The 24204-nt window shown below is 50.7% G+C and overlaps 10 protein-coding genes across 10 annotated transcripts; 5 read left to right on the top strand and 5 right to left on the bottom strand.

The window, feature by feature from the left end:
• Nucleotides 1–517: 517 nt before the first annotated feature.
• On the bottom strand, nucleotides 518–2796 carry K460DRAFT_304585 (uncharacterized protein). Its single transcript, XM_040929981.1, has 3 exons — nucleotides 2138–2796; nucleotides 1421–2076; nucleotides 518–1369 (listed from the first exon to the last, which is right to left on the bottom strand). The coding sequence occupies exons 1-3, from the start codon at nucleotides 2351–2353 to the stop codon at nucleotides 547–549; spliced, it is 1695 nt and encodes a 564-aa protein (XP_040791509.1). The 5' UTR covers nucleotides 2354–2796; the 3' UTR covers nucleotides 518–546.
• An 852-nt stretch (nucleotides 2797–3648) lies between these two features.
• K460DRAFT_375697 (heme peroxidase) lies at nucleotides 3649–6121 on the bottom strand (the record flags this gene model as incomplete). The annotated part of the gene is made up of 2 exons (XM_040934795.1): nucleotides 3649–3692; nucleotides 4288–6121. 2 exons carry the CDS (start codon nucleotides 6119–6121, stop codon nucleotides 3649–3651), a joined length of 1878 nt encoding a protein of 625 aa, XP_040791508.1.
• A 739-nt stretch (nucleotides 6122–6860) lies between these two features.
• On the bottom strand, nucleotides 6861–8477 carry K460DRAFT_415403 (uncharacterized protein). The gene is made up of 5 exons (XM_040937732.1): nucleotides 8437–8477; nucleotides 8292–8373; nucleotides 8178–8244; nucleotides 8012–8098; nucleotides 6861–7957 (listed from the first exon to the last, which is right to left on the bottom strand). Exons 1-5 carry the CDS (start codon nucleotides 8453–8455, stop codon nucleotides 7010–7012), a joined length of 1203 nt encoding a protein of 400 aa, XP_040791507.1. The 5' UTR covers nucleotides 8456–8477; the 3' UTR covers nucleotides 6861–7009.
• A 1795-nt stretch (nucleotides 8478–10272) lies between these two features.
• On the top strand, nucleotides 10273–11379 carry K460DRAFT_375696 (uncharacterized protein; the record flags this gene model as incomplete). Its single annotated transcript, XM_040934794.1, has 1 exon — nucleotides 10273–11379. One exon carries the CDS (start codon nucleotides 10273–10275, stop codon nucleotides 11377–11379), a length of 1107 nt encoding a protein of 368 aa, XP_040791506.1.
• A 1158-nt stretch (nucleotides 11380–12537) lies between these two features.
• K460DRAFT_353864 (uncharacterized protein) lies at nucleotides 12538–16905 on the top strand (the record flags this gene model as incomplete). The annotated part of the gene is made up of 2 exons (XM_040931746.1): nucleotides 12538–15352; nucleotides 15413–16905. 2 exons carry the CDS (start codon nucleotides 12538–12540, stop codon nucleotides 16903–16905), a joined length of 4308 nt encoding a protein of 1435 aa, XP_040791505.1.
• Nucleotides 16906–17116: 211 nt separating this feature from the next.
• K460DRAFT_83037 (uncharacterized protein) lies at nucleotides 17117–17620 on the top strand. Its single transcript, XM_040938727.1, has one exon. It carries the CDS (start codon nucleotides 17328–17330, stop codon nucleotides 17583–17585), a length of 258 nt encoding a protein of 85 aa, XP_040791504.1. The 5' UTR covers nucleotides 17117–17327; the 3' UTR covers nucleotides 17586–17620.
• A 379-nt stretch (nucleotides 17621–17999) lies between these two features.
• On the top strand, nucleotides 18000–18937 carry K460DRAFT_83063 (uncharacterized protein). The gene is made up of 2 exons (XM_040938728.1): nucleotides 18000–18657; nucleotides 18747–18937. Exons 1-2 carry the CDS (start codon nucleotides 18158–18160, stop codon nucleotides 18757–18759), a joined length of 513 nt encoding a protein of 170 aa, XP_040791503.1. The 5' UTR covers nucleotides 18000–18157; the 3' UTR covers nucleotides 18760–18937.
• K460DRAFT_83034 (uncharacterized protein) lies at nucleotides 18929–19491 on the bottom strand. Its single transcript, XM_040938726.1, has one exon. It carries the CDS (start codon nucleotides 19395–19397, stop codon nucleotides 19116–19118), a length of 282 nt encoding a protein of 93 aa, XP_040791502.1. The 5' UTR covers nucleotides 19398–19491; the 3' UTR covers nucleotides 18929–19115.
• Nucleotides 19492–19834: 343 nt separating this feature from the next.
• Nucleotides 19835–21717, top strand: K460DRAFT_82964 (phosphoribosyl pyrophosphokinase). Its single transcript, XM_040938725.1, has 6 exons — nucleotides 19835–20061; nucleotides 20116–20252; nucleotides 20336–20354; nucleotides 20406–20944; nucleotides 21000–21514; nucleotides 21571–21717. Exons 1-6 carry the CDS (start codon nucleotides 20009–20011, stop codon nucleotides 21625–21627), a joined length of 1320 nt encoding a protein of 439 aa, XP_040791501.1. The 5' UTR covers nucleotides 19835–20008; the 3' UTR covers nucleotides 21628–21717.
• Nucleotides 21718–22203: 486 nt separating this feature from the next.
• On the bottom strand, nucleotides 22204–24154 carry K460DRAFT_384909 (uncharacterized protein). The gene is made up of 2 exons (XM_040935516.1): nucleotides 23749–24154; nucleotides 22204–23659 (listed from the first exon to the last, which is right to left on the bottom strand). The coding sequence occupies exons 1-2, from the start codon at nucleotides 23817–23819 to the stop codon at nucleotides 22243–22245; spliced, it is 1488 nt and encodes a 495-aa protein (XP_040791500.1). The 5' UTR covers nucleotides 23820–24154; the 3' UTR covers nucleotides 22204–22242.
• Between the last annotated feature and the right edge of the window lie 50 nt (nucleotides 24155–24204).

Below are 24204 nucleotides of genomic sequence, written 5' to 3'. Positions count from 1 at the left end.
CAGATCCGATGGGTGAGGGGACCAGCGGAACTGTGACAGAAATGACGTTGGCCAATTGCTTAGTTTCTCCTTTTGACTCTGCCTGCATTATCCTCAACGAACATCTCACACTGTGATCTACTGCTTGAGTTGGAGGCAGTGTTACCATGGCACGCGACCGCGTGCAGCTTCACATGTCGACGTTGACGCGTGCTTGTGTTCCCTATGCATGTGAAGATGCATGCCGGTGAGCCCCAGATTTCCGACTTAGCGTCCGCGACTTAACCTCGGCCCAAGTCAAACCGGACAAGGCTAGAGCGACCGCTGATCGGCACCTGCACCTGTCTGGAACAGGTGAGCCTTTTGTAATAGCCACCATATTTGATTTTCGAGCACGTGAGAATTGTCGTATAAATGTTTCGGGGTTATCAATGACCTCAGCGGCGAACTCGGCAGATCCAACAAGCAACCAGACGGTATTTACGAACAAGAGGTGCCGTGCACCACCGAGACTGGCTTGCAGTACGGGATAATACATCTACAGTGTATCATATTTTGATTAGGGGTCTACTTGTAGCCTTTCGATAATCCGTACGCATGGCATGCAAACAACACGACAGCGCTCCATGAGGCTGGCCAACCAAAGTAGGCCAACCAACTCTCCCGGTTCATCGCTTTCTCCAGGACCTCCAATTGTCCCGTACTTTCATTTCCTCCACCCCAGATTCTGAGCTGCAGAACAGCGAGGTAGCACAGCAACACTCTTAAGAACAAGTCCACCAATGTGGCAACTTCTGGGAATCCTAGGCAGAAGCGCTGCGCCAGAAAGAGCTTTGTGACTACTCTTCTATACTCGCCCGCGTACAAGCGACCCTTGGAAGACCGCACAAAGTTATCCAGTTCAGAGTACGGTCGAGAGCGGATGTCGTCAACGTTGAATGCCGAGTTTCTTGGGGTCACTGAGTATACAGGGTCGGCGGGAGGACATCTTAGCTTCCTCATGACTGCCCATCTAAGCTCATCGAGGTAACTCCTGTTCACCACGGGCAAGCCTTTGCCCTGTCTTTGTAAAGTCGTCTTTTCTAAAAGGAGCGCTGCTAGCAATTGTGGTCGGCACACCCACAGAGTCCGGTTACGCTCGTCGGTGAAGACACACTCGCGATCGAAGGCTTCGGAAGTGAAAGAGTAATGAACAAGGCGCGAGTAGAAAGCAGGTGTCAATACACGAATCTCGATATTCGTCATGGCTCGATCGTGGCCGCCTTCAAGTCTCGTCATGACCGTCTCTGTTGGGATGTCGGGAATCGCGCCTTTCATCGTGATGCAGAATGGGTCTTCAATTCCGTGCACAAGATGGATTAGGTAATCTTTGAAGACCCCATGTAACGTGCTACAAAGATTAGTTGCGTACAAACCTGGTGAACGCACATTATAAACTTACATTTCTGACGCGGTAGGAAAGCGACCGACACTCGAAGTCAATACCTCAGGACGGAGCCACACATGCAACTTCCTACTGAAGAAGAGCTTCGTAGCTTCCCTCAAGATACGTGGGAAAGTTACGAAGCCAACCCACCACCAGCTTGAGACAAGTCGAACAGTTCCAAGAAAGCCCAGTTGACTTGGATCCAAAGCTTGGCCGGTAGAGTATAAGCGGGCAACAAGCTTTGCGTGGTCCTTGGAAGATTTTAAAGTAACTGTGTTATCAATGATCGGGGCATCGTAGGAAACGTAAGGAAACGGGTCCAGCGCTTTCAGAGCATATGACCCCTTCCTAGAGTTAAATGGAGAGACGTGGAAGTCTTTCGTCCAAACATCGGTGAAGCGCGCCTTCACCACGTCCGGTAGCTCCGATTCAGATTGTTCCGACACAGGGAAACTCTGGGATCCAGATGTTCGGGGCGGGCTAGGTGGACTAGATCCATCCAATAAATACATTCGTCGTTCGCCGAACGTGTTGTTCACCTCGAGGACCATCTTCGTAAGCTGGCTTTCGCGATCGTAGATGTACCAGAAGGAGACCGGATTGAAGGAATAGCCGAGAAAGCGTGGTGCAGTGATGAGGTAGGCATACGACCAGTCTGAATCCTTGACCTGCTACGCTCTATCAGACCATGTGCATCATATCGGAACAGGATTAGCAATGGATTGTACGTACCTGCTCTCTCAAGTACAACTTCAACTTTCCATAAAAACCGAGCGCTCCATTGCCTCGCTCCAAGTAGTCATTAGCTCTAACTCGTAACCACCAGCTACCCAGTTCTTGGTCTCTCCCATCAGAAACATCAGTTCCGTCCGCTGTAGTCGAAGTTGGAACGATAGGGAAGCCACATTGGAGGTACGAATATTTGAAGGCGTGTCTCTTTGGGAACATGCGGGCATGCGTTGTTTGGCATGGAAAAATCCTTGGCTTCGGAAAATCCAACACCCACTTGCGAGCATTCGGAGACAGCTCTTCTGGTGTATTCTTGGTGTTGCCAATTGCGCGCCACGGAAGGGTAGCCAAGGCAAGCACGACCGTGACGCTAGAAGCGAGAAACAGCGTCGACGGGCTCGCAGCCACACCTAACTCATTCCATCTCTTGATTGTAAACTCAAATATATCTTCTCTCGCCAGCCATGAAGCGACAGTTCCGAATATGAAGCAATCTGTCACGACCTGGCGATCTGCATGGTACAGCCGAACGCCACACCCAGTGGTCCAGATCGCAAGCAATGGCCATATTCGCCACCCATTACCAACAAAACAGGGAATCAACGGGATAACGCCAGAGATAATGAATGAGAAAAGGCCGTTACGGCCTTGCACCGCAGTCCACATGGAGGTAGTCTTAAGAACGCGTGACGATTGAGAATCAGAGGGCAATGCTGCTACATAGGTGTTAGATCTAGCTGGAGGTGTTTCGGCGCTAAGCCGTATTCGTGACATCTACATGCATCAGGATTCCCGAAACGATCTAGCCGGCAGATCTTGCATCTGACAATCGCTCCACTATGACTTCTATACTTTCGGGGAGAACACATCTGAGAGATAGTTATAAGATCTCTTTCAGTATCGAATTCGAAAAATCCTATAAATTGTTGCAATACACTTCTTAACAAATCTGCCGCAGGCGAAAGCACTATTAAGGTAGAAGATTTTCAAAGCGCCTACGCCCTAGTTAAGCTATTACTAGTTTTGTAAAAGTACTTTAAATATAAAAATATTTATAATTATATTAATTTTTTTAAAATAAGTTAAAATAGTTGCTAATTATAGTTTTAAATTTTATTATTATTCTTTTATAGTACTAAATATTAATTTTTTATTTTTTATAACTACTAATAAGTTTAATATAAAATTTAGTTGTATAAAAAGTTACTTGCTTTTTAAGCTTATATAAAGTTTTTCTACTTTATAGTTTTTAGCTTTTGTTTATTATACTTTTAATATATAATAGCAAAACAAATTCTTTTTTTTTTATTTACTTTAATATTAATTTTTTAAATTTATTTTAGCTAAAACTTTAAAAGCTTTTTTTTAATAATTTTATTATAAAAAAAGCTTAGTAGCTTAAAAAAATAAAAAAAAATATAGCTTTAGTACAGCTTGCTTTTTTCTATTAAAATTATACAATAAGTAAAAAGCTTTTATTTTTTTATATTTATTTATTAATAATAGAAGCTATACTAAGTATTAAGCTTATTAAAGTAGCTAAAATAGCTGCTTTTTACTAGCTACTTTAAAAACTAATTACTAAAACTAAAATTATAAAAAATTATAATTATATAAACTTTTTTAAAGATTTTAAGAAAACGCTAAAAGTATAATTATATAAGCTATATAAGCTATAAGCGCTAAAGCAATAGTAGAAGTTTAAGTAAAAAATTAAATTACTTTAAAAAAATAAAAAAAATTTAAAATTAGTATTTAGTTAGATGCAAGAGCAGAGATTAGGTAACTAAAGCTAGCGTTATTTTTATTAAGATAGGCTGGTTAGGAAACCATAGTTGAAAGTAGACTACCCTAGGCGGAAGAAATTGAACGCGTACGTTGAGGAGACTTTGAGAACTTTGAGAAACTATTAAGGTAGAAAACGCCGAGGGGCGTTTTAATAAATGTACAGCAAGCTCATATGCGTCAACACACCATTGATAGGCTCTTGTGGTACTCAGACAGTAACTTCCTGCCCAGATGCTAAACGATACCTCTATTAAGCATTCGTCTCCTGTCCCTTGTACTCTTTACTCTTCTCAATCTTTGTCCAGGGCGCAAACGCTGTCAATCATTAGCCTACTTTCTCTCTCATACGTTGAACCGAAACTTACGATTACCGCTCTTCTCTAGAACACCCTTCAACGCAGGGAAGTGCCTTCCTAGCACATCTTTCATTCCATTGTTCTGCACCCACCGCATCCCCACTTTACTATACGTCTCTTCATTCCAATCACCTGCGATGAATCTGTCGCTCTTCAAACGTCGACTAGCCATAAGGATGAACACGCGGAACGCTGTGTCGCTGAAACCAAAGCCTTTGGGCAGGGGTTCGCACAAGCAACCTACCAGTAGGTCAACCTTCTCCAAGTCACCTTCGTATAACTTCTCGAGCTTGCTGGCGAGTCCTGGATTATTTCCGGTTAAAGCGAGGAAGGAAGTAACAGCAGGCATGTGGAAGAGCCGGCGGAACTGGTTGTAGCGAGGCACACCGCGCTCACGGTCGCGCAGTATATCAATCGTCCCCAGATCGATGTGTCGACCATCGGGCGTGTGCAAGTCACGAAGGAAGTCAGGGGTATTGTTCAGTGTTACGGCACCAGGGTAGTTGATGCCGAAGCTGTAAAGGACATCGTCAAATCCCATGCCCTCTTGCGTCAATGGCTTCCTCGCATCCTTGAAGGCGATATCTTGGATTGGGTAAGTTGACTTATGAGAGCCGGTCTTCGCGTCAAAGAAGGCAACGGTATCTGGGATGAGCGGATGCATGCGATATACGCTGACAAACTCCTCGGTGAGTGCGTATGGTGCGGCATGGTGTTCTGCGCCCGAGCCCGGGATGCCGGAGATGGCTTCTGAAGTCCTGGATACGCGGCCAAGCAGCTTATACAATCTCTCGCCCAAGACACCCCACCAGTTGGCCTCCATGGAGATTTTAAGCGCCGGATGTGCTAGGATGGCGGGCGTCCATTCCACGGTATGTATCTTCGCCATCAGCGCGCAGGTGACCAGTCTCGCGGTATCGAACACCTTTTCTGACGCCCAGTCGGGGTAGTCCTTCACCAATTCGTCGCATATAGCGTTGTGCTCTAGAACGAAAAGCGTATGCAGCATCTCAAGCCCCAGCCACCAGTTAGTGGAGAACCCAGTTTGAGGTATTCCGTTCGCGTCGCGAGGTAAGAAGGTGACCAACTTCTGCTCGTCGACTTCTAGCTTTCCATTCTTTGCCTGTCCACGTAACTCTCTGGTGCGCGCTTCGGAGCTTCCGTAGATCTGGCTGCCATCCCACCAGTGGGTATTCTGATTCTTGTATGCTGGGGCAGCTTTATCGGTCTCATCGAGCGGCTCATCAGCCTGCGTCTTCTCCACTTCCATTTTCCCATCTGGCGCATTCCACTGATCGCCATCAGGTAGTGGAATACCATACTTCTCTGTCGTAGAGTTCTCGTGCGCGAACCAATCATGAACTTGAAATTGAATCCACGCTGCCGCAAGCAAGTTCAGAATTGTAGCTGGTTTGAACGTATCCCTCTTCAACAACTCTTGACTAATTAGTCTAGGATTGGGGGTCATGACATCTTCATCGCTTGGCTTAGTGGTGTACTCTCGCGGTACATTGCGGCCGAAACGCATTCCTGCACAACCCATCTTCGGTGCTGAGAGGTCGTTATATAATCCATCTGAATGCCGCGTATGTAAGTACTGATCATCAGTCATATGAGGACACCCTGGTGTGCCTTGAGCCTCTGGTGTAGGGTAGACATCGTGCAGATTTTGGTTTCGCAGTTCATACCGGAAGGCGCTAAGATTCAAGACGCTGATGTATGTCGGAAGTCTGTGCCATGGTACAAATTTGTTGATGCCTTTGTAGATGAAGATGAGGGCACGTTGGGGTAAGCCTGGTATATATGCATATGACTCGGCTCCTGACTTGGCAGAGGGAGACATGTCGGCCAGTTTCCTATATCGCGAATGGCGATGTGGTAAAAGGTTGCTTGTGTACTATCGAGTAGGGTATAGGGACCACTGTACGGAGAAAAGAAGGGGGGGGGGAGAAAATGATAGCTTGGAGATCTTCGCCTACAACAACCTTTTGCTCAACAAATATCAGCAATGAAAAGATGATGGTGTTGATGAGCCAAGACTTGGTGAGTGCAGGTTGCGGCCAGTAGGGTAGATCATCCAGTTACATGGAAGAACAAGACTATATCTGTCTTTCAATATGATCATACATCAATCTCACTCTGTTCATTTGCACCATTCAGCTCGCTGACGTTCCTACAGCTCTCGACCCCTCATGCATCGCCCCTCAGCTCACCACCATTTACCAAAAGGGATGTGTGTCCCTATCATTGCACGCTATCAAGAGCCTTTACACAGCCTTCGTTACACAGTATTCGGTGCCGTGAGGCGGCTTATCTCATCCCAGACTCAGTAGCCTATAAGTGCGAGGTGTTGGTGGCTCCTTGGCTAAGCGAGGCCCATGCGCATAGAACTGTCAGATAGGCGGGGTCACGCTGAGTGGCTGATATTTAAGGGCAGGTGGAAGGACCGCAGCTCGAGTTCCTCGGAGGGAGGCTGTGCGGCATAATAGTTGCCTAGAATCCGGGTCTGCTTCCGAGTGTATCGTCTAGTGTAGGGTCTCATGACTGAATCATTGCAACCAGAGAGCAGGACCGGACTGTTCCAAGATGGCTTTTCTTGCACCCGTAGGGTGACTTTCTGCAGTCCTTGGGACTATTCAGCGCGATCTGAATACGGAAGTATGAGAAACCATGGTCGGATAAAAGAATTTCGGTGAATTATCCAATGCTTTGGAAATTTGGAAAGCGCTCTTCATATCCAGCCGCTTCTAAGCATATTGCTGGGCCCCGTCGATGACGAGGGTGTCGAAAATGCAGAAGAGGGTGGCGTGGAGTGCGAATGTACCGGCGATTGGTTTGAGAATGCGCGCACTCGACTGCGGATATCCTCCTCTTCTAGGGAACGCTTTACAATGACAACCTGTGTCTGGAACTCTTCTTGTACTTGTGTTTTTGATGGGTAATACACTCGATCCGGGGGTTCCAGAAGACTAATGCTGTCACGAGGTAAACTCCGAATCATCTCTGCAACAGATGGTTCTGATATCGAATTGGAACCGTCGCCGTAGTAATAGTATGCCCCTCGTGGACTTTGAAATCGAGCTAGTTTGTCGAAGACGCGTGTGACCAGCGGCTGGAGCGACGGTGCGGAAGCGCATATGATCGCGGTATTGATCTCAACCTGCGACCAGAAAATGAGGTATCCGCCGTAATATCTTGCCAATTTTCCACTGTTCGCCCAAAGGATCAGACCCCACAACCGTACACCCGACGCTATCGGCACCAGTAGGCCGATTGAGAAGACCGCCATGAGAGAGATTCGCTTCATCGTATTCATACGTAGCGAAACAAGAAGCGGCATCGGCAGAACTAATATCACCAGATCCGATCCGATGCTAAAGCCTGCTTGCCAGTAAAACACGATCCGTAAGTCAAAGCAATGACCAGCTCCTCGGTCCTTGAGTATTGCAGGAGAAAAGGCGTACGATGGCTTCTTAGGACACTGAAAAGCCAGTATGAATATCATCAAAGTGCTCACAGCGGCGACAAAGGTAATCGAAATGTGTACGAGGATACGAAACATCCGGTGGGTGGCGAAGCTGAGGTAGAAGACCAGGATTGAAAGCTTGATCATCCCCATAACCGCCGAGTAACCGATATGGTAGACGTACCAACTGACAGCTGAGCCGAAAAGTAGGTTCTTCTCATAAGGTTAACGAAAGCTTGGGGCACTCAAATCGAGACGTTGACTCACCTTTGGCATGCCCTTTGGCCCACTTTGAGCTCCGGAACCAAACATGAGCTGGTAATGATTACAGGCACATAGTCCCCACGTACAGAGCTGCACGAGTAAGTGGAAATTTCACAGCAGTTTGTAATTCAGTTGTGAATTATGTAGTAAATTCAGCATCCAAACATACCAGTGCCACAAGCATGATGTAGTCATAAAGCTTGAGTCGTCCAACAATCCACACCCGGCAATAGCATCTAGAGCCATTAGCAGTGGATACATGAAGGAATAGGCAGAGACTGACCTGACCGCGACTACCATTGTAGATACACCTGTGAGTACAAATGCCGTAATCTCGATAGTTGGGCGTAAATCGTACGGGGTGACTAAAAGTTGAATTACCAAGTCAGTAATGTGCCCCATGCAGTCCGTACGCCGACGTTACATACACATCTTGACGGCACCCATGTTGAAGGAATATCTTTAGTAGAACAGTATTGAGGTAGTAAACTCGATATACAAGTGCAAGGTCGACGTATATCAGCATCTGGGGAACGGCTGATCTGCCATTCTCGCGTGGCATTACCAGGATGTAAGTCATTCCACCCCCACGTTTGCCTGCTGACGTCCATGAGAAAAGAGGAGTTCGAGGCACAGACCTCAACAATAATGATAGAGTCGTCGCATGGCCAGGTGCTGTTTCTATCAGAATTTGATCGCCCTGCCGCCAGTACTGATCGCATGCGCTACTACTGTTTATGAAGATTGCCTCCAGGTTATCCGGTCGAAGCGCAACCCATCGATGGGACACATTACTGCTAGATGGTAGTGATGTGGGCACGATACTGCATTCCTTGGAAAGCTCAACATCCAGGCCATACTGCTCCTCCATGTCAGCACATGTATGTAATAATATTATGGCCTTGATAACCTGGATGCCAATACACTTCGATGGATCCGGAGCGAGGTCTTCAAGCTTACTGAAATGAAGTTTGTACGCCTGGAGGTCCAAGAGTGCCAGCCCACACTAATCCAAGTTCATCAGTGAACAGCAGGATGGCTTGTCCATCCGTGCTTAAAACTCGGTGGGGCCCGTCTACCTCGTGTTGATGTGAGATGTGTTTTACCGGCACTAGCTCGTTGTTGGTGTGAACAGTCTATCGTTTCTGACTGGGCGAGCATGAAGCTCCCCTGAGACCTAGGAGAGGGCTTGAAGAAGACAGAAAGGCGGTGGTTCAAACGACAACCCTAGTCTCTGAATGATTCGCCGCAGCCGGCGAAGGCACGCAGGTCAGATGTCGAAGGTTGAAACAGAGCCTATCGCGTTCCACCGGCAAAATATCGAGTCTTGCTGTGTTTTGTCTCGCGAAGAGGTCACGTTCGAGCTATTACGCCTCCAAGCACTCACTACCCCATTCCTTGTTTCCTCTCCATCAACCTACTAGTATGCTATGCACATAGGAGCACTGTGCGGGGGTAAGTCCAGGAGGCTGACTCGGATTGCCACGGCTCAATTCTACGTGGTAGATGCAAAAAGCTGCGATGCGTTGCCCTGGTCTGAGCTCATCTTCATCATCTGAAGATATCTGCATAAGAAGAGGACCTCGATACCTTTAGCGCGTGTGATAATGGGGTGTTCGTACGGTGTCGGGGTCAATTGTAATGTCTGCTGCATTCGCGAGGCAGCAATGGCAAAACGCATTGACTGTTTGGCCGCGCGTCTAAAAACGTTATTCATGCCTTATTACCCTAGATGGCTTGAAACGTTTGTGGGATCTCAGTCTGCGCTCGTCAAGTACAGAGACAGGTAATAGAGATGCGTCATTGGTGGATAGAAATAGCAAGATTGGCTAGAAGACTCTTGACAGGTTGTGCCTGAGAGCTAAAACGCTTCATCAACCAGTGGGGAGATACGTCACCGGTGGCAGGGGTACACGTGATACGATTAACCGCCAAGGGCAGGCCGATGAAGCCCAATATCTTGCTTTCTCAGTCCCAGCTTGACTAGAGATCTGTCGAAAACAGTCTGTGAGTACTGTTGCGCAGATATACCGTTCATTGCGAGCTTTGGTCCCTGTGTCCGCAAACGAAGCTTCAAGTCAGCTCTTGGTTCCTTTCCAGGGTCCATCCCACCACCTACGCAACTTGGTTGAAACGCGACGCCTCGAACCCACAACCACCGCGACGACTCCTTACTACACGACGATATAAACTAGGAACGAGTTGTGCTTATAGCGCTAGTTGTATCTGTCTACTTCGACCGCCCATCATCGCATAGTGGAACCATGAGCGCCATGGATAGCACAACAATCTCTCCGCAAGTCAACCCGCCCGCAGCCGCCGCGCCCCTTATCCGCAATAGCGAGCCGGCCGCAGACGAAGGTATACTGGCCAAGGGAAAGAAGATTCTTGGCCTCGGCAAGAAGCAGGGAGGTGCTAAAGACCAACATGTTGAAAAGGCAGAAGCGACTGGACGCACCATGTCTCCAACCTCTGCGCCAACGCTGTTACCCTCGCCGCCCCTCACCATGTCACCGACGGACCGAAGAGCGTCACCTCGGGGCAGCCCTCGAATGTTACCAGTGGGCGCATCTCCCAATCGCCGCATCAATCGCTCCTCTTCGCCCGGCCTCCATTCACCGTCTTCGTCCTCGATCTTTGAGCGCAACGTACAAGAGCCCGAGCCATCGGCAGATGTTCCAGCACATATCAAAACTGAAGACTACATACCACCTGCGTTGGACGCCTCTTCGTTGGCGATTACAGACAACCACCTGAACCCCGATGAGGTGGAGATTGTAATGCACTCGGCACATCAGCCTGCCTCTGCAGCTGTCGCTGGAAGCATGGCTGATTCGTCGGTGTACTCGCCGTCTCTCCGGCATGAAGACACTTCGGCTTCCGGGCATGCTGACATGACCGAATCAGCGTCAGGCTACGGCTCACTGGACATGTCTGATCCGCGCCGTTTGAGCTTCATTTCATTCGCAGACGTGGTGCAGGCAGAACACGTCGAGCAGGACAGACAGGAGATGTTGGGCTCCAACGACGCGTTGCAATTCACAAGTCTCTCGGCAAAGGCCAATCGATCGCCCTCTCCCGTGACATCTCCTGCATCCTCGCACGGATTGAGCGCATCCCCACCCCTGAGTGGAGCTGCGTCTCCAAAGGTGGCAGATCACGGAAGCACGCGATCTCCTGGTAGCCCTACTTCTCCTACAGCTGTTGGCACGCACAGCCCTCCGTTAGGCGGAGAGCCGCCTCTTCAGATCGAGACCATGCGACAGGCGCTGCGGAAAACGCATTCTGGCGACTTGAGTGGCTTCCGATCTCAACCCTTGAGCGCTGTCAGTCTGGAAGACAACGCAGCTGACAAGCCTCCATTCAAGTAAAGGCACGTTTGATGTGGAGTCGGACAGGGACTTGTCGATTGTTGTATGCGGTGAGCGTGAATACATGGATATATGGTCCTTTGTTGGTTTCGTCTGTTTATTGGTCGACTTGATATCCATTTGGGAAACTTTTTCGAGGGGGGTTGGCTTGGAGTTTGTTTCGATTTATGGGGCGGCTGACGACGTTTCTCTCTAGCTGGTGGAGATGCAGCCTGAGGCCAAGATTGGGCGAAATGAATGGCAAGCGATTTGGTCACTTGCTGATGGCTTTTTACTACAGCACTGTATTCACCGTCCCTATTTCCGTCTAGGCTAGCCATTGGCCAGAGTCATTTGCGTATGTTCATTATTATTGCAAGAAGGAATTCAACAGTCGTATTGGATGCTGCATGGATCTATGCCAACGTGATGATGGTCCTTTTCCTTCCGTCAGCAATGCTAGCTTCGTACAAGCACCTGCAGCTCATCCACCGTCCCGCCCCTTGCAGCGAGTAGCGATCGTACATGGGCGTGGCAAAGGCCCAACAGGCCAGGCTGCCCATCGCTTGCAAGCTGCCGTCTTTCTTTCTCCCCTCCGTCTCGCTAGGACGCCCTGGTCTTCGGCCCAACTTTCCTCCATCAGCGAGAGGGTGTGGGAGAAGCTCAGCTGGCAGGGTGGCAGGCTCACTGCACCTGCAGGATAGATGAACAGTCAGGCACAAGCATCGTACAGTGGCCCAAGCGGCTCTCAGCAGCGTGAATCTTCTTCGTATGCATGCTCACACTCATGCTCTCTCCCTTATCTCTCCCAGGCCGCAAAGCAAAAGTCTAGCTAAAGACAGCAAACGACGAAAGCTCCGCCGCGGTTTAATTTACGCGATTGATAACCACCCCGCCCAGCCAGTGTTAGTTAGGCCCGCAACGCTTCTCGCTAGGGTCCCGTAGGGCCACCTCCAAACCTCAGGTACTACTGTCCGTCTAGCCCGCGCAACCAAGGCATGCGATGCGCCACAACGCACTGGACCACTGTCTCACAGCGCCATCCGTCGTCTTCTCAGACTCTCCCGTAGCGGCGGGTACCTGCTGGCACAACTAGAACATCCGCTGCTCGTCAATGACCGCACAAAGCAAACACGGGCGGATACGGCAAACTACGGTCGCCGCCCCTACTCGTAGAGTATGGACCAGACGAGACGCAATAGGAGGGAGATGAGCGCGTCCGAGGCCACGGCGTATGGGCCCGACCGGCGACGAGACGATCGCAACCTGCCCGCGACCATCAGGACCGTCACCCCCGAGCCAGAGTCAATACCTGAGGACAGCATTGCCAGCCCAAACTTGTCACCGCCGAATAGCCCCCGCTCGCACAACAGTCAGCCAGTACGCAGCGGAAACCCTCGTGCCTTTGTGGCCCGCGCTTCGAGCGAGACAGACTACAGGAATGCGCGCGAGCAAACAAGACCGCGTACCAGGACTTTGGAGGAGAGGAGTACAAGGGATAGGTCGCCGTCGTCCCTGTTTGTGACGGGTCGTCATCGCATTGGCTCCGTCGCCAGCTCGACGTCCACGTTTCAGAGCCTCGAGGAGTCCGTCGTGACGTCCATAGGCCATATCTCTACCATATCGCCTCAGTCGCAGCAGCCTCCGCCACGGACATCGAGCGCCAGCAGCCGCAGCCGCCTCATCAAACAGCCCCCACGCACCGCCTCGCCCGCTACCTCGGCCTCCAATGCCCAGCCAGAGTCTTGGGTCTCGCCTGTGCCGGCCTCAGACCTCAGGAAGCTGAAGGCGCTCATGCGCGCTACCTGTGGGAAGATGCAGGGCTTGTTGGCATTCCGGCGGGGCGAGTCGAATCCGTGGGCGCTATCCTACTGCTACATCAACGAGGAATTGGGCAGTCTGGTATACGAGCCGAAGAACGACACCTCCTATACCCGGACGCTGATACCAGACCTGCGAGGTTGCCATGTCAAGAGCGCATATGACGGTGAAGCATACACGGCGTACATCCATGTCGTGGTACACAACTCAAAGCTCGAGGTGCATCTGCGACCGCCCACACAAGAAGAGTTCGACTCCTGGTTTGCTGCGCTGCTGTGTTGGTCCCCCATACGACCCAAGGGCATCCAGAACAGAATGGCAAAACCGCAGGCTCCGGTGATGATGGAGCGGCGGTTGGCCGACAGCAGGCGGCACTCGGAAGTGTCGCTACTTAAAGAAACACCGAAAAAAGAAGCACCCATCATCAAAGTCGGGAAGATGATATACTGGGACACTGGCGTGACGTACAGCAGCAACACAGGGACGCCCAAGGCTACAGGTTCCGGTTCCCGACCTCATGCATACCGAATTCAGAGTCATGGTTCTCGCCGGTGGAGAAGAGTCTCTTGCACGCTTCGCGAGAACGGAGAGCTCAAGCTCTATGCTGACACTGATGTCACCCTAGTTTCCACTGTCCAGCTTTCCCAGCTTTCGCGATGCGCCGTTCAGCGACTAGACCCTTCTGTTTTGGATAACGAGTTCTGTATTGCCATATATCCCCAGTATACCGCCTCGTCTTCGGCTTTGTCAATGTTACGGCCCATCTTTCTATCCCTAGATTCACGAGTTTTGTATGAAGTCTGGATCGTCCTGCTGCGCGCCTTTACTGTTCCACAACTTTATGGGCCAAAGTCTAGTGATGCTTTGAACGAGGAGGGCACGTTGTCACCGTCGTTTGGGACGCAAGACATGTTTCGCATGGAGAAGTCCCTTTTTATCAGAGTCATCGAGGCAAGACTGCTTCCACCTGTCAGCCCGAAAGTCTCTGAAAATACGACGCCCATCAGGCCATCGTCATCCGCCACAACAAACCCAGGGGGATACCTTGTAGAAGTATTACTGGATGGAGAGACACGTGCCCGGACTACGGTGAAAAACGAGGGCACCAATCCGTTCTGGAGAGAAGAATTCGAATTCTTGGACCTTCCCGCACTTCACACAGCTTCGATATTCCTGAAAAGGCGACCGCCAAGTTACTCTAGAAACGATAAGAACGCGTCTGAGACTGCTTTGAGCTCCGATCCATATGGAGCAGAGGGTGGCTATGCCGGCATATCATTTGATCAAATGGTAGGGAAGACCGACATTTATCTCGACGACCTAGGTCCGAATCAAGAGATGGAGAAGTGGTGGCCACTTGTCAATATGTATGGTAATAATATTGGCGAGGCTCTCATTCGAGTCAGCAGCGAGGAGTGCGCGATACTCATGGCTCGTGATTATTATCCGTTGTCAGAGCTCCTCCATCGCTTCTCAAACAGCCTAACATTACAGATCGCGCAGATGATCCCGAACGAACTGAAGAAGCTGTCAGAGTACTTTCTGAATATCTTCCAAGTGTCGGGGGCGGCCGGAGAGTGGATCTGTGCCTTGGTCGAGGAGGAAATCGACGGGACGTTGAAGGAGTCACCAGCAAGCCGACTTCGATTCAGCAAGAGACTAGGATCGAGCGAGTCGAATGAGTCTACAATTGGCACCTTCGGCTCAGCAAGCGATCGAGAGCTCTTCGTTCGAGACATGGGCAATAATGCAAAACTAGAGGCCAACCTCCTTTTCCGCGGTAATACTCTATTGACAAAATCATTGGATCTTCACATGAAGCGACTAGGCAAGGAGTATCTGGAAGAGACACTGAGCGATAAGCTAAGGGAGATCAACGAAAAGGATCCCGAATGCGAAGTGGACCCGAACAAAGTTACTTCCCAACATGAACTGGACCGGAATTGGCGGCGATTGATTAACTGCACTGAAGAGGTCTGGCGGGCTGTTTATAATTCGGTATCGCGATGTCCCCAAGAGCTTAGGTTGATCTTCAGGCACATCCGGGCATGCGCTGACGATCGATATGGCGACTTTCTCAGGACGGTGCAGTATAGCAGTGTCTCTGGGTTCTTGTTCTTGCGATTTTTTGTTCCGGCAATCCTCAACCCAAAACTCTTTGGCTTGCTCAATGGTACGTGACAGACAGCTCCTGGAATCTGTAAATCGTTCAATTACTGACAGTAAGATGTAGACCATCCCAAGACAAAAGCTCGAAGAACCTTTACCCTCATCGCCAAGTCCTTGCAAGGTTTAGCCAACATGACTTCGTTCGGCACGAAAGAGGCCTGGATGGAACCGATGAATGCCTTCCTCACGTCACATCGCCTGGAGTTCAAGAAGTACCTTGATGACATTTGTTCAATCTCGACTACATCGTCACCCGCACCTCCGATCCCACCATCGTACAGCACGCCAATTGCTATCCTTCACCGACTTCCTCCTACATTTAAAGAAGGCTTTCCTTCGCTTCCGTACCTAATTGACCACTCACGCAACTTTGCCATGTTGGTCAACCTATGGCTAGAAAACACCCAGAAAAGTGCACAGGACATACAAGCGGGCGACGGCGATCTTTTGCGGTTCCATAACATTTGCGTGTCGCTCAACGAGCGCACAAAGGACTGCTTGAACCGAGCGGAGCCCGCAGAGCGCCCCTCCTCATCCTTGAGCGTCAAATGGGAGGAGCTGGTGGAGCAGTTGCAGGGAACAAGCTTCATTGAATCGGGACGAGGAGCAGCAACCAGGAACTATCGAGGTCCGATCAAAGAGGAAGAGTCACCAACATCCCCTGGGAATGGGGAAGATTACTCGTCGTCTTCAACAAGCACTCCCATCACCATGAAGCCACCACCCAAGACAAGGCACCAGCATACTTCCAGCATCTCAGCGTCTGCCAGTTCTCTCAAGAGTAATAGCTCTACCACTATTACATATACGAACCCTTTCGCCTCCAAGGCTTTGTCGGGTCGCTATGCACCATCCGGAAATGACTCCGTGTCCGCCTCACAGTCCGCTTCTGCTTCTGCCAGTGCTTCTGCCTCCGCAACTGAGGATACACCACCGGGATCCAGCGATGGTTTACATATGGCTCCTGTTCCTGCGTATCCGCCGACGTTGACCCAAACATGCGTTTCCACAGGCTCTTTCAACTACAGCAATCCAAATGTCCACATCAACATGTCCAACGTCGCCCATTTATCTACCACTTCCCTTGAGCGACCACCCCGAAGTGCAGGAGGGCAGAGTATGGAAGGCTCTGAGAACGGCAGTACACAGGAAGAATACACAACGGCCCTTCCGGCATTCTCTTCCAAAGAAGGAAAGGATAAAGATCGCAGAGAACGATTTAGGGGCGTGCTGCCTTTCCAGCGGAAACGTAAAGATAAGGAGAAAGACAAGAGCAAGGATAAGGATAAGGATAAGGATAAGGATAGGGACAAAGAGAAGGGCAAGGACAAGGATAGGGACAAAGATAAGGACAGGGACAAAAGCGCGGATCGAGAAGGACGTGGTACAAGTGCTTTGGGTGTATATGGCGACAATGGGAGAGGCAAGAGCTTCAGGGATAAGGAGAGGGAGAAAGGTTCTTTCAGGGACAAGGAAAGGGATAGAGGGGCTATCAGGGACCGGGAGAGGGATAAGGACGAAAGAGGGAAGGAGGAGAAAAGAGATGAAGAGTTCTGACTACATGGTTGGTTTACTGGGGAGTCACCAAAAGCTATGAGCAAGCGAGAGATTAAAAGACGGAAGAGCGCTGGTGAGTTGTTGGCTATGGGGTCGCCGTCTTGAAGTTGAGGCAAAATTTCGCTTCGCTTTGCTGCACAAAAAGGAGGCTATCTGATTTTTCTGCATGTGCCCCCTATGGGGGGCACATGAAAGTCGCGCGAGACATACAAAAGCCTCGTTCATGAGCGATGCCGCTTCTCACCACTCCCGAGCACGTACATAATTATGGGACGACGGTTTTTATATCGAGGCGGTAGCTTGCGCTTCAACGAGGACGATGTGGGACGATCTATTGTACGATTTGGATTTTGCTGTTGCGTTAGAGCGATGATAGGTTGGCATTGCATGGAGATACGACATAGGTTAACGTAGCATACATTATGATTGTTCATTCTGTTCAGTACATCATTTTTAATGTGTGTTGTAGTTTGCTTGTATGCATGACTATAGCGACTGGGCCGGCCAATTATCAGTCTAGAGCGGATAGGGTAGCTCTGCGCGTGCCCGATACCCACCTGGAGCCACGGTTCCTCTTCTCACTCTGTCACATACCACCACCCCCTGTACTGATATCTCCAGTTCTCTCCCAGTCCCACGGAACCTCAAACCAACCCCTCTGGTTTGTGAAATTGGCATAAACTCATCTAATCTTACCTGCAGCATCCACACGCCCCTGCACCGCCCCCACCGTCGCAGATCCTCTTGATGTCAGACACCGCTAAGCGGGCGCCGACCGCCCAGCGCGGCTGAGCGAACGCGAGCTTGAACGTGAACGTGGCTTGTGTTATGATTGAGACGGGGCTCGGCGGTCAGCTGAAAAGGAAGTACATAATGGACTGCTGGATGCGGTCGCGCGGTGTCAATTCCACCCGTTCGCGTCTGCGACACTTGCATGCTTCATTTTGCGACACGAGATCTTTGAGTTCATTGAGGGCAATCCTATCAGCTAAAACAGTGTCTTAACCGAGAGACTGGTCCTTCTGTATCTGTACCTTTGCCCTTTACTTGAGTACTCGGACAAAAGTTGGGCGGCGTGAGCCTAAGGGGCTGTGTAGCGACCTTATAGCTACTGCTGCAGTAAGCCCTTGCAAGGAACAAATAAGTCATCACTATTCCGCGACTTTCTGGAGACGAATTCAGCGTCGATTCCTCCATCTTCCCAGTCAAGATTTTTTTTCCCCGGGTGTATTATACACTGGAGCAAGACATCATGCCATCTACACGCTTCACCACGGCGTCACCACCACCTTCGGCCCCCACAAGCCCACAACACGACTTGGACGCGCCAGTCCTCGCAACACCAGAATATGAATTCCACCCAAGATACGAAGAGCCACTGTACACGGAGATAAACATCCCTCTTCCACACATCCCCCAAGCAAAACCCTCCAGGCCTTCAGAGGCATCGTCCTCGTCCTCGTCTGTAGCCTTAGGATTGTCGTCTCCACCAGCAAAGTCCCGAGGCCGATCACGAACCCTATCTTCTCTCTCGCCCTTCCGACGAAGAAGCTCATCGGTCTCATCGCTAGGAGGTGCGAGTGGGAGTAAAGAGACGGAGGAGTGGCCGCGGATACGCAAGGACATTGTCAAGAGCAGAGAAGTACATGCGATGATGGACCTCAAGCATCAGAACAAGCGGGGCAGGAGCGGGACGATTGATGCGCTGGCTGTTGTGCCGGCTGTGCTGGTGTTGAGCGCCGAGTTGTTTACGCCTGGGGATGGGGAGGGTGAGGGGGGGAAGCGGGGAGGTGGGCGGAAAGATAGTGGTGTGGGGCGCTGGGAGGATGGGATTAGATGAGGGCTGGGGAGTAATAGGGGAATTATAAGATGGAAAGTTTAAGATGCTGGTATATGGTCGCGAACACACTCGATGGCTACGAAGAAGGGCGCAGAGGTTATATTCTAAGCGCTGCTCGAAAGACGGTGTAGAGGGACATTGCTGCGTAGGGTAGCAGAGTGAGTCAGCTTCGCGGTGTATTTGTGATGGACCTCGTAGGAAGGATGTCGGCATATACGAGATGAGTTGGAAGTGTAATGTAGGAGAATGATAAACATGCTTAACTAATGAGGTGGTCGAATTCGTAGTTTGATTCTCCCGACTAGAAGGTCATATTTGCAAGAATGTACAAACTGTTCTAGTTCTCCTCCACGCTGATCTGTTTCATGTGCTACGAGATCGTTCTGTGAGTCTCATGCTGTGTCACGGTGTTGTTCAGCTGCGAGTTTGATCCTACCCTTTGTGTCCTCTCTTGTGGGAGAATGATATGAACGCTATGACCAAGGTAGATTGAACTCATCTCTAATAGTAAGCATTGTGACGGATAGGAGGAATGGTAGCCGCTTGAGGCGTTGTAGTCATGTCTTCGCAGGCTGAGGACAAGGCAACCGACGGGCGGCGATGAGGCTCGCGGGCAAAGGGCGCACAACGCCGCATACGAACACAACCGCATATTGTGTGTAACCTGTCAAACATTCCAACGCCGGTGAGCTATTTTCAACAAAAGGCTGCAACGGCTAGACCAATCTCAGGGTGCTTTAGATGCTTGCACGTGTGTGCCGATCTCGGCAAGCTTCCTTTGACCCATGCGGCCATTCAGAATGGCGCCATTATTACTGACGGACGGCTGCGTGTCAATGTCAAGCAAACAGCTCGTTCGCAGCAGAGGGCAAAGGCGTGGCTGCAGGAATATCGCGCAATATGGCATTCCATAGGACTCTCTCAGGCTGACTGCATGCAACCATCTCGTGCTTGGAAGCTTAAAAACAAAATTGCGCTTGGGGCGTCGGCAGAGAAAGAAAGTCTTCCGAGAATAGCGAACTGAACCCTGGGGGGGGGGGGGCAGTAGAAAACTTCGCCGTCGACGACACAGACGTTTATCCACCATGCTACCCAATTCCTGACACTCTGCTACCCCAGCGCCCCACCGGCGACTAGGCCTAATTCTTCTTTTTCCCTACCTCGCGTTTTACCACGCAAAGCCCCAGAGCTTCTGCCCAGACGCTGCTTGCCTACTCGCTCGCTGCAGCTTGATTGAACAAGGGAACCCCCACCACCGACGCCATGGTCCGCAATATCGTCGTCCTCGGTGGGAACTCTCATCCGCAGCTCACAGAGTATGGCGCGACTGGTGAATAGCCAAAATATATCTTCCGCTCACTCGGACACAGAACAATCTGCAACCACCTCGGCATACCGCCTGCAAAGGTGCTCCTTGACAAGTTCAAGGGCGGAGAGACGAGGGTCGAGATTGAAGAGAGCGTTCGAGGAAAGGATGTATTCATCATCCAGTCTGGCGGCGGTAAAGGTACGAATGCCCCATATCCCTCACTTTTTCTACACATACTACCTTCCTCGAAGAACTGCGCTAACTTTGCCTGTCGCGTGCAGTCAACGACCATTTGATGGAGTACGCCCATCCTCGTGGTCTAGTTGAGTCAAGTGCCTGACCCTCTCCCAGACTTCTCATTGCCATTTCGGCCTGCCGAACCGCCTCCGCAAAGCGCATCACCGCCGTCCTACCGCTCTTCCCTTACTCGCGACAATCAGACATCCCCTACAACAAGACTGGCGCTCCTCTCGCAAAAGTCCCTGGCCGCTCAAGGACCGGCACATACACGTTCGACTCGCGCCCGCAGACGCCGCACCCCGGACAGGCGGAGAGCGCGGGTCTGCCAAACGGCACTGCGGCTCTCCATCACCAGCTGAGTCGCATGAAACTCGACGAACGCAGTGGCGGACCCTCGAATCCTACTAGCCCCGTCAAACAGAACGGTATTAAGCGCACTGAGACGATCGACTCGAACAAGTCAGACAAGTCAGATAATGGTTCGCATGGCTCCAATGGCATAAATGGCCTCGTGAGACAGACAACTACAAAGCCTCCTGCGTTTGAGCCCCAGGTCGGTTACCGGCAATGGGTCGCTCAGGCTGGTACTCTGATTGCGGATCTCCTCACCTGCGCTGGCGCGGACCACGTCATCACAATGGATTTGCATGGTGCGTGGATTCCTACAAGACAAGGCAAAGCCAGTTGTGCTAATGTGACAGCCAGACCCTCAATACCAGGGCTTCTTCGATATCCCCGTCGATAACCTCTACGGTCGCCATCTCCTCCGTAAATACATACAATTCAACATCCCCAATTACCAGCAAGCCGTCGTTGTATCCCCAGACGCTGGCGGCGCAAAACGCGCTACCGCCATCGCTGACGCGCTCGGCATGCCCTTTGCCCTCATCCACAAAGAGCGCCGACCAACACAAATCAAAGACCGGCAAAATGCGACCATGATGCTGGTCGGCGATGTTGCGGACCGGACAACGATCCTGGTCGACGATCTGGCGGATACGTCAAACACAATCACACGTGCGGCCAAGTTGCTGAAGAAGGAGGGCGCTACCGAGGTGTTTGCGCTCATCACGCATGGAATCCTAAGTGGCGACGCCATCGATCGCATAAATGCTAGTGCGCTAGACAAGGTGGTTGTGACGAATACGGTAGATCAGACGGATCACAAGGCGAGATGCCCCAAGTTGGAGGTCCTCGAGGTTGGCAATGTATTTGCTGAAGTAGGTTCTCCCACCATGACCCGGGATTTTGACAGCGACTGACGAGTTTCAAACAGGCCATCCGACGTGTCCACCACGGCGAGAGCATCAGTGTGCTTTTCGACTACAGCTAGTACTGTCTTCCCAAGTACCTGTGGTCCAGTGTCTGATTATTTTTTCTGGATACAACCGAGTTTTTTCGGTTCTTGCATCACTTAGTACCATTTACTTGTGGAAAAAGCGAGCGAAAAAAAAAAGACTTAGAAAACATCTTTAGAGGGGTTGGGGCTGTGCCATGTAGACTTTAGGAGATTTCAGTGTCTCCTTGTGCGTAAACAGTTAATCTGGGCTTGCTGTTTACTAGTCGTGTTCATATAAACCCGCTGGGGACTGGTACTATCATGGACATGAAAATGTATTCTTCGTTGCATGCTGCATAATGCATGGGATCGGCGTTGGGATACGGCGTAACAAACCAAAAACATATTTTCGGCATTTGTGTCGTATAGTTTCATTGCTAGTAAGCTTATAGCACGGCTTCATGGGCCGTTGTTGGTCATCATTCCTGTTCAAGACGTATGATGCATGTGTATATGGTTGATTACTATGTTGATGAAAAAAAGGAAAAGGCCATGTGTGTGCAGTACATGTGGTATCTTAGAAAACGGAGGGTCCGTCACTGGGTATCTATCTCCATCGTTTCAAATCAAGCCCTGGAATACGCCTAGTAGGAAAAAAGTAAAACAACATCAGTGCGAATCTCGACTTATCTTTGTCCTCGTCCTTCTATCTCGTGCACTCCTTCCCCCTCCCGCTGTGCCGGTGCCTCCAATACTCGACGCACTTACTGGCCGACCGTTGCCACCCACTGCCGAACTACTGTGGCTCGGTGACGGACTTATTGGTCTCCTATCTAGGCTCGCTATACTCGGTTCGCGCGAGCGATTGGACGACGCGACGAGGTATGCGCGCGGGGGAGGGGAGATGGGCCGGTTGTTCATGTAGAAACCGCCCGTGCCGTCTTGTGTGATCTTCGGTGGTGAAGAAGAATTGAAGTTGTCTAGGACAAGACCTTGTTCGCAATCCATGTCGGTAAGGTCGTCGGTGGCAAGTGGTGAGAATGAAGCGGGTGCGAAATCGTGGGGGCGGATCGCTTCTTGGAGTAGCCCCGTTTCATACCGTGAGCTCGGCGGACTGTTCACAGAGGAACTTGCGTGGCCTTTGGCCGTGCTTGAGTTGCCTGTTAGAGACATGGAGGTGGTGCCTTTGCTTCCGTTGCTGTCGGTAGGTGATGGACGCTTGCCTACGATGACTCCCCTGGTACTGCTGCTCTGTTGCATCAGATGGGCTGTTTTTCGTCCGCCCGCCGTACGAGCAGAATGGTAGGTCCATGGCGGCGGATGGGTTTCGTCGAAGTCGCCCAACTCGAATGTCTTCCGGAGTAGCGTCCAGGTAAACGGTAGATTGGCGACTAATATTGCCGTCGATGACTCGCGGACATACCAATATATCCACGTCGAGCGGTATGGGTTCTTGAATGAGTAGTAGCTGTTCAGTATACTCGCCGCCACGACGAATATGCCCAAGGAGAAGATGCCGCACAGGATCAGCTTCCTCTTTAACGGTAGCAAGGAGCGAATGAGCATCTGGAGGGCAATGACAAGCATTATCAAGTCTGAGGAAATGTTGAAGACGGCCTTGAAGATGCGGTGATGCACCAGAGCATTACATTGCTTGGATCTGGTTGGGACGGCAAAGTACTCAGAGAACGGGCGACACCAGGCGGCGAAGTATAGGATCTCCATGATGACGAAGCTGAGTGCCACGTAGGCGGAGAGGAGCTTGATTGCCACGTTCTCGTTGCGAAGTGCCGTACGCGTGAGCCGGTAGTACATGATAAGTAGACATGCTTTGCACGACCAGATGACGGCGATCTGCGTCTGTTCCACGACTATTACATATTTGCTCCCGAGCCTACGTCGAGAGAGTTCATCCGCGGTAAGGGTGCTGAAATCGAAACTCGGTGGAACAAGGTTGGACTGCATTTTGAGCCACTTGTTGGACAGAACGATTAGGACGGTGTAGCATACGGTGACGAAGAATCCCATGATCCAGTCGTCGATTTGATAGCCTTTTAGCGAGCGAAATAACATTTTCCGAGAGGTACTGTATGGTCGATACTGTCAGTCGTTGCTCATAGCACTGCCAACCTCTCCGCGAGGACAGTCGAACCGGGGTGTAGAAGAGGTACTCACAGCCTCGCAGCGATCATCATGACAGCAACAGTATACCATACCCACGACTCTTGATTAAATGGCATAGCCATGGTCGAGACGTAGAGCGGGCAAAGCCGCAGTCGGTGCCAAAATGTCGCTATCCGTTAGGCCGTTTGAGGGTTTGAAGATGCGGCTGTCGAGGGCTCATGTTGTAAAATGACTCTGTGAGGGAAGCGCATCCAAATGGGCTGGATGCTGCGTGGTTCGGGGTAGGGTCAGCAGAAACGAGCGTGAGCACAGAGAAACACCGAAAGACGGTTCAGCAGAGAGAGAGAGAGAGAGAGAGGAAAAGAAAACAGAGAGGCGCGGACGACGACATGGACGAGCGACGTGGAGCCTAAGATTGCGCAGCAGATCGTCCTCCACCGCTCAGCTCGTCCAAGGCTTATCTCCATCATGCTGACGCCCGCACCAAGCCACTTCGTCGCTTTGAAA

This window comes from Cucurbitaria berberidis, assembly GCF_010015615.1.
Source record: "Cucurbitaria berberidis CBS 394.84 unplaced genomic scaffold K460scaffold_2, whole genome shotgun sequence".
NCBI lineage: Eukaryota > Fungi > Ascomycota > Dothideomycetes > Pleosporales > Cucurbitariaceae > Cucurbitaria > Cucurbitaria berberidis.
This window is presented reverse-complemented; position numbering and strand designations above follow the sequence as displayed.

What these genes read in the sequence shown, in the direction of transcription:
- K460DRAFT_83037 (XM_040938727.1), top strand. Translation starts at nt 17,328, where the DNA reads ATGATTGTTCATTCTGTTCAGTACATCATTTTTAATGTGTGTTGTAGT.
- K460DRAFT_82964 (XM_040938725.1), top strand. Translation starts at nt 20,009, where the DNA reads ATGGTCCGCAATATCGTCGTCCTCGGTGGGAACTCTCATCCGCAGCTC. An exon ending in TCTCATCCGCAGCTCACAGA is followed by an intron (nt 20,062 to 20,115) that starts GTATGGCGCGAC and finishes ACTCGGACACAG; the next exon opens with AACAATCTGCAACCACCTCG. An exon ending in TTGGCAATGTATTTGCTGAA is followed by an intron (nt 21,515 to 21,570) that starts GTAGGTTCTCCC and finishes AGTTTCAAACAG; the next exon opens with GCCATCCGACGTGTCCACCA.
- K460DRAFT_415403 (XM_040937732.1), bottom strand. An exon ending in ACATCATGCTTGTGGCACTG is followed by an intron (nt 8,099 to 8,177) that starts GTATGTTTGGAT and finishes TTACTCGTGCAG; the next exon opens with CTCTGTACGTGGGGACTATG. An exon ending in GGCCAAAGGGCATGCCAAAG is followed by an intron (nt 7,958 to 8,011) that starts GTGAGTCAACGT and finishes CCTTATGAGAAG; the next exon opens with AACCTACTTTTCGGCTCAGC.
- K460DRAFT_384909 (XM_040935516.1), bottom strand. Translation starts at nt 23,819, where the DNA reads ATGGCTATGCCATTTAATCAAGAGTCGTGGGTATGGTATACTGTTGCT. An exon ending in ATGATGATCGCTGCGAGGCT is followed by an intron (nt 23,660 to 23,748) that starts GTGAGTACCTCT and finishes TCGACCATACAG; the next exon opens with TACCTCTCGGAAAATGTTAT.
- K460DRAFT_304585 (XM_040929981.1), bottom strand. Translation starts at nt 2,353, where the DNA reads ATGTTCCCAAAGAGACACGCCTTCAAATATTCGTACCTCCAATGTGGC. An exon ending in AGTTGTACTTGAGAGAGCAG is followed by an intron (nt 2,077 to 2,137) that starts GTACGTACAATC and finishes GATAGAGCGTAG; the next exon opens with CAGGTCAAGGATTCAGACTG. An exon ending in TTTCCTACCGCGTCAGAAAT is followed by an intron (nt 1,370 to 1,420) that starts GTAAGTTTATAA and finishes TAATCTTTGTAG; the next exon opens with CACGTTACATGGGGTCTTCA.
- K460DRAFT_83063 (XM_040938728.1), top strand. Translation starts at nt 18,158, where the DNA reads ATGCCATCTACACGCTTCACCACGGCGTCACCACCACCTTCGGCCCCC.
- K460DRAFT_83034 (XM_040938726.1), bottom strand. Translation starts at nt 19,397, where the DNA reads ATGCGGTTGTGTTCGTATGCGGCGTTGTGCGCCCTTTGCCCGCGAGCC.